Below are 11,623 nucleotides of genomic sequence, written 5' to 3'. Positions count from 1 at the left end.
TTGATCCCTCTTTAGTTTATCAATCTATACATACAATAAACTTAACAAAAAAAAAAATCACAATAAGGACTAAATCATTACCAACTTTAAATTACAATGACTAAATTGTTACATATTAAAGTTCAAAGACTAAATTGTTATCAATTTGCAAATACATGAGTAAATCGTTACGAACTGAAGTTTAGAGACTACATTATTATTTCAGCGACTAAAAATGTTTTGAACCTATTATCTTATATAGATTCTTAGAACTTAGAAAAGTTACCAATGAACTAGCTAAAAAAATAGAAGTGGGGCCCAAGTTCAATGAGGACAATTTGAAAATTTTGGAGTCAAACTTGGATTTGTGAGAGAGAGAAGTTGGGAGTCAAACTTAGATTTGAGAGAGAGATTTTGCCTAAATGTGAACAAGTTAATGTCATGCATGCAATCATATTCATATAGTTGATTTCCAAAAAAAATAAAATAAAAATATTGGAATAATTTTTCAAAAGACAAAAAAGTGTTGTTAACCCATCAAAATCATTTTTCACAAAATTTAGTTAAGTAGTCAAAAGTAATTTAAAAATTCTAAAATTAGTACTTAAAAAGTACATAGAGTTCTCTTAAAGAAAACCCTTCATAATTGTTTCCCCCAAAGGTGCTTAGAAGAGAAGTGTTTCAAAACATCATGTCATATGAACTTTGGTGAATTATTTGATGTACATAATGCATATAAGGTTAGCATAATAACTTCTTTTTTTTTATTTTATTTAGAATAATACTTCGTAAATAGAAAGTGAAGATTGAATAACCCACGTAAAAAGGATAAAAATTCCAAAATATATATCTATCTATCATATTTATAACATGTGAAATTTATGGCAAAATGTTGACTGGTTTGTTAATTGACAAGTAAAAGCATTATAATATAAACTGTGAAAGAAGTGGCGTTGTAATGTAACCCAATCTTGACGAATCTAAGTTGAAAGGGAAAGAGTCAGAGGTGATGTTCCAACGCAAATGCTTGAACAGCCAAACCACGTGAGCCTTTTGGTAGAATCAACTTAATACAAAGAACTGAAGAAATAAATAATAGATTTCGGCAGATTCATTTTACTATATTATACTTTTTATCCGTTACGCTGTGTTAAATTATTAGTCAATATTTGTCTAATAAACATGTTGGTTGCATCATCATTTAGTCGACCATATTAGCAACAAATACTATCAAGATTACGGTTTCTAAACCGAAGATGTATTAGAACTTTTAACTGCAAACACGAATATGATCATTTTATGGACCTGGTTGTATTACAAAGTTGAGCCACAGCACATGTTTAATTGGGGAAACTAAGATTGCAAAAAGATGCACAGAACAGCCAAGAAATATAAGCAAAAGCCACTGAAATTTACAAACTCGCTCTCTATCTCTCTGTATAAAACTGCTCTAAGGATGGGCCCTCATCAAACTGGACCCCAACCGTCATATATTCTCATAGCTTGAGAGATGATAGAGAGAGAGGGAGAGAGTTTTAAGTTAGATACCTCATCTTCCACCAGACAACTGAATAGCATTCTGTTTATGAATGGAGTACTCCCCCAATTCAAATCTTCTTTCCAGTCTCTCAGTTTCTTGTCTGCGAGTCCCCTCCGAATGCTGCCATTCTTCCCACCTCTCTGCAAGTCCCTCTCCTTCCAGCATTCGAATCACATGCGACATTGCTGGCCGGTCATTTGAACATGACTGCGTGCACAGGAGTGCAACTTGGATCATCGTCTCCACCTCTTGAATGTTGTAGTCATTCAGGTTTCGATCGACGATAGTATTGATTCGCTTCTCCTTTTCCATTTTCTTCACCTTCACAACCAAAATGAGCTCAAAACTTAGCAGTGAAAATGGGCTAAAAGAGTTGGAGATATCGGGGCATGATTCTTTTAGCATAGACATGTGCCAAAATTTATGCACGTTTAACCAAGAATAATAGCACTAATTGAATTTGTCATGAAGAGGAATTGGATTCAAATGAAGAGAGCGATTTGATAAGATTTTCTTACATGGTCGAGTAGTAAAACATCGTCTCCTAGGCATAAGAAGTCAATTGCACGTTGCCCTGTAACAAGTTCCAAAAGCATGATACCATAACCAAAAACATCGGTCATTTCTGATGACTTTCCAGTGGCTAAGTACTCTGGAGCTATGTGGCCAACCGTCCCCCGAACTAGAGTAGTGACATTAGTATTTCTAACATCAACCAACTTTGCTAGGCCAAAATCGCCAACAACTGCTTCAAAATCTTCGTCAAGCAATACATTAGCAGCCTTAACATCTCGGTGAATAATCTTTGGATTGCAATGTTCATGAAGATACCGTAAACCATGAGCTGTGCCCAATGCCACACGTTTTCGAGTAGGCCAGTCTAAAATAGGTTCCCCAGGCTTAAGTTCTGGAATTGGAGATTACTAAAGCAATTAGCTAAGAAAATAAGCAATTCTTTACCAGTAAGACATTACAATAACCTTTTTCAAAAAAGAAGGGGAAAAAAAAAAGAAAAAAGGCATTACAATAACATTTGGCTAAATTCCATGTGAATTAAATAGCTTGTATGCTCTGTATTCTGCAAGACTTTTGTATATGTTTTTCAAACAAGAAACCAAAGACATGCTTGCATGCTCAAAACAGCATCATCTAATATGTGAACATTGAAGTATTTTTGCTCAAATACAAAAAATTGATTTTGTGAGTTTTCCTAGAGCAACTATTGCGAATTTCATATACAAACAACCAAAAGACTGGATACCTCGAAGACGGTGGGCAACACTCAAATTCTGCATAAAGGGATACACCAACAAGCGTTCAGTTTGAGTTGTACAGAAGCCAATCAGCCGCAAGAGATTCCTATGAACAGCTACACTAATCATCTCAACTTCACGCAGAAAAGCAACATCTCCCCCAACGCTTTCATAATTAGTTGAACGTTTCACTGCAATTTTGGTGCCATCAGCAAGCACCCCTTTGTAAACCTTTCCAAAGCCTCCTTGTCCTAAAACATTTTTCTCACTAAAGTTTTCGGTAGCTAGCTGTAGTTCCCTCCATGCAAATCTTTTCAGCTGATCAAATGCAATTCTTCGATCAATTTCACCTAATTGGGAGATTCATAGGAAAAGAAACATTTAGAGATACTTGCATCTACAAAACTTCCAGTTCGGATGGGGGGGAGGTGTATGGAATTCCGTTTTCAAGCTTGTGCACGCTCATATGAGGAATTGGTACGTGTTTAGTGAAAAATTACTAATGAATCAGTGAAAGTATCCAGAAATGTCATTTAAGACATAAGATGGTTAAGTTGATAAGTGAGGCAGAAACTTCAGACCGTATTAATAAGACATCAAAGAGTTAAAAACGTGAGAAACTAGTTCTTGAAGTTTGTCATGGATCCAATTGGGAAAAATAGATTTAATATGTAACTACAAGGCACTTTTATAATGATCTCAAACAATTTAGTATGCTACTAAAAATTGGCAAAAACAGTTTTGTGGCAAGAATACAATCATACTTACATAGATATTATATCCTTAAAACCAAGGCTTCATAAGAGATGTTTGCATAATCCATTTAATAATTCAATGATAGCCAAGAACAATTACCTGTAACATCCACGAAGACTTCACCGCTGTAGGCTTTATATCTATACTTGTGCAAGAAAAATAATAATCCGACCAAAAGAAGAGCAACTGTTAACCCAGCCATAAGTCCAGCTATTAGGCCAACCTTCGACTTATTTGAAGCACCTGACAAGATGAGGAAACTTTCACATTTTGCTTCCAGTTAAGGTGGCTAAGTTATCAAGATGACGTAAAAGCTTTTCTCTTAAGCTTAAGGTAAATCTGATCCAATAACCTGAGTTTGTACTGTCTGAAGCACAGAGATGAGAGTAATTTCTGCCACAATTCAACTTGTTTCCAGAATAGCTGTGACAAGCAAAAGAAATCAAAATATTTTGAAGGTCAAAATCAGTAGAATGATGTTGATGACAATAGCAATTACATTGCAATATAAGATCTACTCAAAAGTAGTAATTGTGATAGTGATTTTTGTACTTTGATTACGGCTACTCGTTTTGATGTACAAGAGAACTTTATTTTGATAGGAGCGTACAAGAGAACTTTTGAAGATAAGTTCATTGGTTATTAGTTTCCTATTGCCTTATTATAGGAGATATATGGGTTTAATTATTTTAGGAATTTTTGGTGATTCTGACTCCTTTTTTTCTTTTTTATTTTGTATAGCAGTGTATTTAAATGGATAAATCAAATGGAAAAGAGGTGGAATTTTTGTTTGCTGAACTCTTGGAGTCGAGACTTCCTTGAACGAGTTAATTAGCATCTTTAGTTCCTAATTCAAAATGCATTGAAACTGATTTTCGTTTGAGTGGAAGATGTACAGTTCTACTAGTATAATGCCTTGATTTGGGCTTCTACCGGACCCATCATTGGAGGGATAAATGTAATGGAGAAATTTTTCCACGTCAGAGCCGAAAGATACTCCTCAGTTTCTTGATGTTAATGCAAACAAATGCAAAGATTTCCCAGTTCTCTGGGCTTCCAGACCCGAATGATATTACGCTAGAAGATGCTTGGGAGGAGAACACCAAATCATGAAGAATTTTGGCTAGGAGAATTCTGGCTGAGGATAAAATGGGAAGATACTAAAATCAACTTGACTAAAAAGACTTCTGATGGAGAGTAAACTCAAAGAAAGTAAGAATATCTCAATTAAATGAGGAGGATCCCTATTTATAGAGAGATCCAAACCAACAAACTAATAGTAACTTGGAGTTACTACACAGTAAAAGGATATTTTTAAAAGGATTACAACTATAGACTAAATTTAAGACTTAATAAGCCATTCAAGGTCATATACGGCTACATCAACTTCCATCCAGGGAAATGAAACTTGAAAAGGCAGAGGGCTCAAAAAAGTCAAGTTTCCTGCTGGACGGTGTGCCACAAGGATCCTAACACGGCAAAAAGGTTGCAGAAAGATGCCCAAAATTACTTTTCAAGCCCAGCCTGGTGTGGTCATAGTAAAGAACCATAGAAACTGAGGAACATCAGTAATGCAGCCAGAAATGTGGAGGACGAAGAAATGTTTTCTAGATGAACGAAGTTAAAGCAAACACACGAATCCTGTTGTTGAGTCAGATAGGAGTTTTAGATATACAACAAGGGGGGTAGAGACTGAGGAGAGGTTCGCCAAGTTTCAGCCTTTCTCTTAGTATTTACTTTCTAGTTCTTCTTAAATTCCCCTTTTCTTATAAGAAACAAAATTTCATTCATAGAGAGCACTGCCAAGGGCCAATGAGCTACAAAAACAGATCTCTAATCTGTCATCAAAACAGAGAGAATAATTACAAAAAATATTAGGTTTTGAACACCAAGAAGAGGAACCAAATTAGATAATCATGTCTTCTCTTCTTGAAGGATTATTCTATTATACACTAGCCAAACATTCCAAAGCATAGCACCAAATGCATTTGACCACAGCACCTTCTTGCAATTTAACTTCTGACCAGCCACACATCTAGGGAACGCCCAACATAAATTAAAAAGATCCAGCAATTTAGACTAAAACACCACCACCAAAAGGAAACAACTAAAGAGATGGTTAGTATTTTCTTAACATCCTGAGGCAGCACTGGTTTGGATTAAGGCAGTTGGAGAGATTTCTAAATTAAAATTTCTCATTAGTGTGAAGTAACCATAGCTATCAAACTTCTGAACTTTGTAATCTCTCTCATAATAGAGATTTCTATTATTGAGGCTCAAGGTAATTGGTGAGTATATATTTAAAAGAGTAAATTTACCACAGCCTATCAACTCAAGTTTTTGGACTATCGAAACTTCTCCTTATGTCTTTGTTGAGGGTAAAGAAAATATACACCCACTCCTCAATCCCTTTCTTAAAATCAGACAAGAATGACTTTGATATGACAATTTATTACAAGCTTTATAGCCACAAATTCAAGACCAAGATTCCTTAGTCTTTCATGTCCTCCAGCTAATTCAAGAACAGCCAAGACGTCTAGGTGATATATCTGTCAGTTATCTAGCATAGGCATGAAATATGAATATAGGTGCATCGCGCATGTGCATGCAAATGCACATGCTCGTGTGGGGGTTGTGCATAGGTGTGTATGTGTGTACAGTGTTTAGATATCTACCTTTATAGTTTTCAAAAGTTCCACATACTTGAATTTTGAAACTTGAAATAACTGCTCCGGAATTTGGCCACTGAGATCATTCGAATCAATTAGCCTGCAGAAGAATTATAATCAAGACATTAAGAACGGAAGAACACTTACTTACCAGAATCTGAAAAGTTTCACTTATTGTCTCAGATGCATAATAGAAAACTTACAGACTCATCAGGCTAGGAAGACTTGAAAGTGACTCAGGAACAGTCCCGGTAATATGGTTTCGACTAAGAGTTCTGCTCAAATCATAATAGGGACTCATTATCTCAAATATAAACCATGTGCACTGCAGATGCTCATAAAATATCTATGAAATTTGAGATAATTTGAAGCCAATTACTTACAGGAACTGTAGTTTCTTAAGATTACCCAGCGACGATGGTATTTGACCAGTTAGGCTGTTATTTTCCAAATCCAATCTGACCAAATTTGTCAGGTTTCCAAATTCCTTTGGTATATTTCCACTTATGTTATTTCCCCGTAAAATTCTGCAGTAGATGAATATATAATAATGAAGATGCCCTACACTTCATTGCCAATAAGCGATGTACTTCAAGAACCAGTTTTGAGAACCAAATTTAATGTCAAATAAATCGTAAGATGCGTTTCAAAAGCTAAGGTTACCACAGATAAGCATAGCTAACGTCTAAGTTCTAACACTTTCCTAAAACTAGAAAATTAAAAGAAAATGTCAGATTAAGTGTGACCCAAGCAATTAGACCCCTCTTCTAATGCTTAGTAAATTTCAGGTACAAAACAGTTCTGCAGCTATTAAGCAAGCTTTTAGTGTTTTGTTGATAATAGTATATCTCAGTTGGTAGTAGTCGTTTGATCTTTTATATTACAATCTTTTGTAAATCAATGATATAAAGAAAGTTCCACTTATGGAATTTTAATACTATACATACATGCAAAATAAAACTTTCTCGAACAACATGCAGTTTTTATCCAAATAGGAAACCTTACGTAAGTCTAAGCACCTGGTCTGAAGAATTAAAACTTATTTTTAGGGGAAAAAAATATGACAATGAAATTACACTAATTTATAAAATCCAAAATTTGTACAATCAAACATCTAGCTCAAATTGCACAAACATCAAGTATTGAGGGCAGCAAGTTCTAGTCTACAAAATAACACACCACTCACAGGGTTGAAAGTGATTTTAGGACAACAATTCTCGGAGACAAGGTTCCAGTAAATCCCATCGTTGACAAGGATCTGAGAAAGTTAGAAGTAATATAAGCAAATACCAGACTTGAAATCTTTTATTCTGGCAACTGGCAAGTAAAAAGTTTGATACAGATTAAATAAACATAATCACATAGACATGGTATCAGACCACTTACAAGATTATTCCAAAATGGAAAAGGAAAATATGGAGAAGAGAACATTTAAGTATATCTTACATAGAAATCACTTTGTCTTCTCTACATATAATATAGGACCAAATGCATGGATTGATGTGACTTTGATTCCAATCTCTGAGCTGGCTACTTGGTGCCATCAGTGCATCTTTTAATTCAATGAGTGCATCACCTGGAGGAGAGCAGAACAAGATTCATCAGGTGGTCAAGCAATTAGAGAATATAAGTACAATAGCATTTATAAATAAATTCTCACAATAGATATAATCAGGAATTGAAAAGAAAATTACATTATTTAACGATTTAATGTCAAAAGGATTTCCCATTTGTTTCTTTTTTATAGAAAAAATAGGTTTTCACATTTGTTGATAACTTCCGACCATCTTTTCCACAATCCCACATATAAATGAGCAAAAAAGGGGAAATGGTGATAAAGGTGCCTTTCATGTGACAAAAAAAAAAAAGAACGGTCTGTATCATATCAAAAGAAAATGAGAAAAAAGAATTAGAACCATTTCTCTTATCAGCTCTAAGCAATATACAAATTCAGTTTCAAAAACCAAACTTCAATTGCGTAGAAGAATTCATATTTGTTCTTGACAATCAAGAAGAAGATACAAGCCTATGAGCAGCAGTATAACGAGAGAATCTTGATTTTCAAACGCCACCTTGCAATGCAGTTCATACCTTGAAAATTAGACACCGCAAAATAATGAAAGCAAGCCAGTATTAGAGCCGTAAGATAGAGTTCTCCCATCTTCATTAACACCATTTTCATTGAGCAACGTTATGAAATCCATGAAAAAAAGATGAATTGAGTCATTGTTATATCTGCAAAACAACCATCCATTCAATCAAATAAATTGGAATAGAGAGAATACTATTATCAAAGGTAATACGTCCAAAGTTATTTGGTACAAGAATTTAATGGCACACGGTCATGAAAACAAGTGCTCCAAGAAGGCAAGGCCGCGATAAAAAGGATAGACCATACCACAAGCATCACAGTTTTTGGACCTGCTGGAATTACAATTTCAATGACTGCTCAGCCAACTAAAGTTTAATGATGGAGAGGTAGAGGGGCGGACATCTAACAAGCACGGACACGGACACCGGACATTGACACGACACGACACGGACACGACGATACGCTAATTTCTAAAAATATAGGACACGGACACGTTGGAAACACGTTATTTTATTTTTATATAATATATGCATATGAATTGATTATAGTAATACTTTTGCATAAATTAACCACACAAATTGAACAAAACAAATAAAAATGTACTTAACATTACAAAATCCATTATCCAACCTACATTACACTTCAAATTTAAAAAGGAGTAAAATCGGTCTTTCATACAAGCAAAAGCTAAACCTTTCATCATCTCATCTCAAGCTTCCACAATGTCTTCATCTTGATCGCCACTAGGTCCACTACGAGAGGATGATAGGGTTTTGTTAACTTGGTGTGGAAGGCAGAAAGAAAGCAAACAAAACGAAGAAGAGAACGATTTAGGATTTTTTTTAAGTTTTTTTTTTCAATTTTTTTATTCAAAAAAATTTGGGCCTAGGCCTGTTGGGCCGTGTCCCCCCAGTGTCAGGACGTGTCCCCGCGTGTCCGGGGCATGTCCGTAATTAAAAAAAAATGGACACGCCACGTGGCATGTCGAACACATGTCCGAAGCGTGTCCAGACGTATCGGTGTCCGTGCTTCCTAAGTGGACATCCTCCATTAATTATGAATACTAAGATATTCATGTCCAGCATGTAGTGCTTATTTGACATTTGAACGAGAGTGTAAAACTGTCTTTAGAAAGAATTCCTGTTTGGTGACTGTTGGAGTGCCTTTCTAAGGCTATTAAATAATTATTCTCTCTCCTTAGTTAGGGTCTGTTGGATATTGTTTTAGTAATTTTCCTGCATCTAGTTAAAGGTAGATATCTTATCTTTCCTTTACTCATTCAATGAGTTTCATTATCATGGAAGTTTACTTTCTATCTCAAAAAAGAAGCAATAGGAAGTAATTCTCCAGTCAGCTAATTTGTAATTTCAAAATATTTGATAATAGGAAGTAATTCTCCAGTCAGCTAATTTGTAATTTCAAAATATTTGATACTACTTAGTCCGCATGAATAAACCACAAAATATAACCATACTTAGGTATAGCACTCATCTTCGTGCTTATCACCATTAAAAGTTTTATAGCTCTTTTAGTTTTTTTGTTAAAAAAAAAAAAAAAAAAAAAAAACTTTCTTTCTTCATTCATCTCTCCTCCTTGTCAAAAATTTAATAATGCTCAACAGGAGGTAAGTGCTTATCAATTTTGTTCAACAAAACAAACTCTAAAGTAATAATATCAAAAATTTAATAGTGGTCAATAGGAAATGGGAGTCGAATGGCCAATACTAGGTATTGTTCAACAAAAAAAACTCTAGTAGCCACTCTGGATACTTACCCTAACAAACCAAAGATACAACTAAATATGGAAAGCCTCACCTCCTATATAGGAGACACAACATGATTCTGAAAGTAATAATTTATCGGAAAATTGTTTTAAATTTTGTAAGAACATCATGATTTTATTTCAAGTTTCATCTTTTTATCATAATTCTCTTCCATACTTAGTAAGCAATCAATGACTTTTATCAATCTTAATCTAAACCAAAAATATATACAAAATCATGTTGGGTTGAATCTTTTGCTTTTAATAATTAAACATTACGGTTTCCTAAAAGAAAACTTTACTGAAACTCTTCAACCATATCCAAAAAGGCTAAACAATGAAACCAAAAGCATTTTTAGACTTCGAAGATAAACCAAGTACTTGGAATTTTCTCATTCTCTAATTTTCCATCAAACTCTAATCTCTCAACGGTTCAGATTTTCAGATATCTGCACTTACCTCTGCGCAAGCGAAATCGCTCTCATCAAAGATTATCATTGATTAAGAAATGAGGAAAAAGAAAAACACTGGAGAAACAGCTAAGAATCAGAAAGCAAACCACAAACCAACAAACTCCAGAAGAGAAACGAGAAATACTCGAAGATAATCGAAGATTATAAAAAAAAAAAAAAAAAGTACCCGTGGAGAGTGAAAAGTAGATTTTGGGCAGCGGAAAGCGTAAATGAAATGATCCTCAGGATTTGTGAGCTGTAAATCAACAGAGCAAGAACTGGAAAGCGGAGAAAAGGCGGGATCTCAGTGCTGCGTGAAGTAAAGTTGCCGTTGCAGCACAATCAGCAAATCTACTGCCATTTGCATTGCAAAAGCCTTTATCCTTTAAGAAAATATTAAAAATTAAAATAAAATAGATAGAATCATGGCGTTATTATTTATTTATTACGGTCATGTCATTTCATGGTGGCAAAATGCTGATCTGGCAGTTTTGCGGGCCCCAGAGCGTGCATTAGCCATGGACTCGGATCTGTGGGTCGTCGACGTTGACTGCTTTTTCTTTTTGTTTTATTTATTTTTTTTCTTCGAACGTGTGGTCCTACGCGATGGGAAAATGAAATTTCTTTGAAACTTTCAAACCCTATATTTTCTAAATTACTTTTAATTACAATGGACAACAACATTTATATCGAGTATCTATTTACATATTAAATCTGATTGATAAAATATATTTTAATATTTCATCATCTTTTTTTAGTTAACTTCTTTTGAGTCATAGAATTATAAATTTAGGGTAAAAATTTAAACCATAGATGGTATTGGAAATTGTTTGTGTTGAGAATAAAAGATATTATAGGTTAAATGAAGCTCAATCTACCAACAAGTTAGGAAAAAAATATGAGAGGAGTAGTTTGTTTGTAACTAAGACGAAAGCAAGCCTTTCAAATGATTTGAATAGGCCAAAATTTAGTCTTATAAGACTAGACATGACCCATGGACCCAGCTGTGAGTCGAGTTCACGTAAATTAACTTTGGGTTGTGTCTTGAATTGTGCACTAGATCGAGTAGTGGACTGCACCTAACTCAAATGAGCTCGAGTCTCCCAACCTAAAATCTACAT

At 34.6% G+C, this 11,623-nt stretch overlaps 1 protein-coding gene across 3 annotated transcripts; it reads right to left on the bottom strand.

Annotated features, from left to right (window-relative positions):
• Positions 1 to 1,247: 1,247 nt before the first annotated feature.
• LOC111008336 (putative LRR receptor-like serine/threonine-protein kinase At5g10290) lies at positions 1,248 to 10,892 on the bottom strand. Of its 3 annotated transcripts, none has more exons than XM_088118764.1 (12): positions 10,690 to 10,892; positions 8,289 to 8,432; positions 7,644 to 7,773; positions 7,384 to 7,455; positions 6,581 to 6,763; positions 6,401 to 6,472; positions 6,232 to 6,297; positions 3,881 to 3,951; positions 3,628 to 3,771; positions 2,781 to 3,122; positions 2,038 to 2,426; positions 1,248 to 1,840 (listed from the first exon to the last, which is right to left on the bottom strand). In XM_088118764.1, the coding sequence occupies exons 2-12, from the start codon at positions 8,377 to 8,379 to the stop codon at positions 1,529 to 1,531; spliced, it is 1,872 nt and encodes a 623-aa protein (XP_087974890.1). In that variant the 5' UTR covers positions 8,380 to 8,432; positions 10,690 to 10,892; the 3' UTR covers positions 1,248 to 1,528. The 3 variants fall into 3 exon arrangements, with proteins under 3 accessions (XP_087974890.1, XP_087974891.1, XP_022136684.2); XM_088118765.1 differs by having other exon boundaries at positions 8,289 to 8,358; XM_022280992.2 differs by having other exon boundaries at positions 6,581 to 6,724; positions 10,690 to 10,891.
• Positions 10,893 to 11,623: the final 731 nt, after the last annotated feature.

The sequence above is a fragment of the Momordica charantia genome, assembly GCF_013281855.1.
Source record: "Momordica charantia cultivar OHB3-1 chromosome 10 unlocalized genomic scaffold, Mcharantia_2.0 BLBB01000010.1, whole genome shotgun sequence".
NCBI classification, from domain to species: Eukaryota; Viridiplantae; Streptophyta; class Magnoliopsida; order Cucurbitales; family Cucurbitaceae; genus Momordica; species Momordica charantia.
The sequence above is the reverse complement of the archived record's forward strand: the minus strand, read 5'-3'. Positions and strand labels throughout refer to the sequence as shown.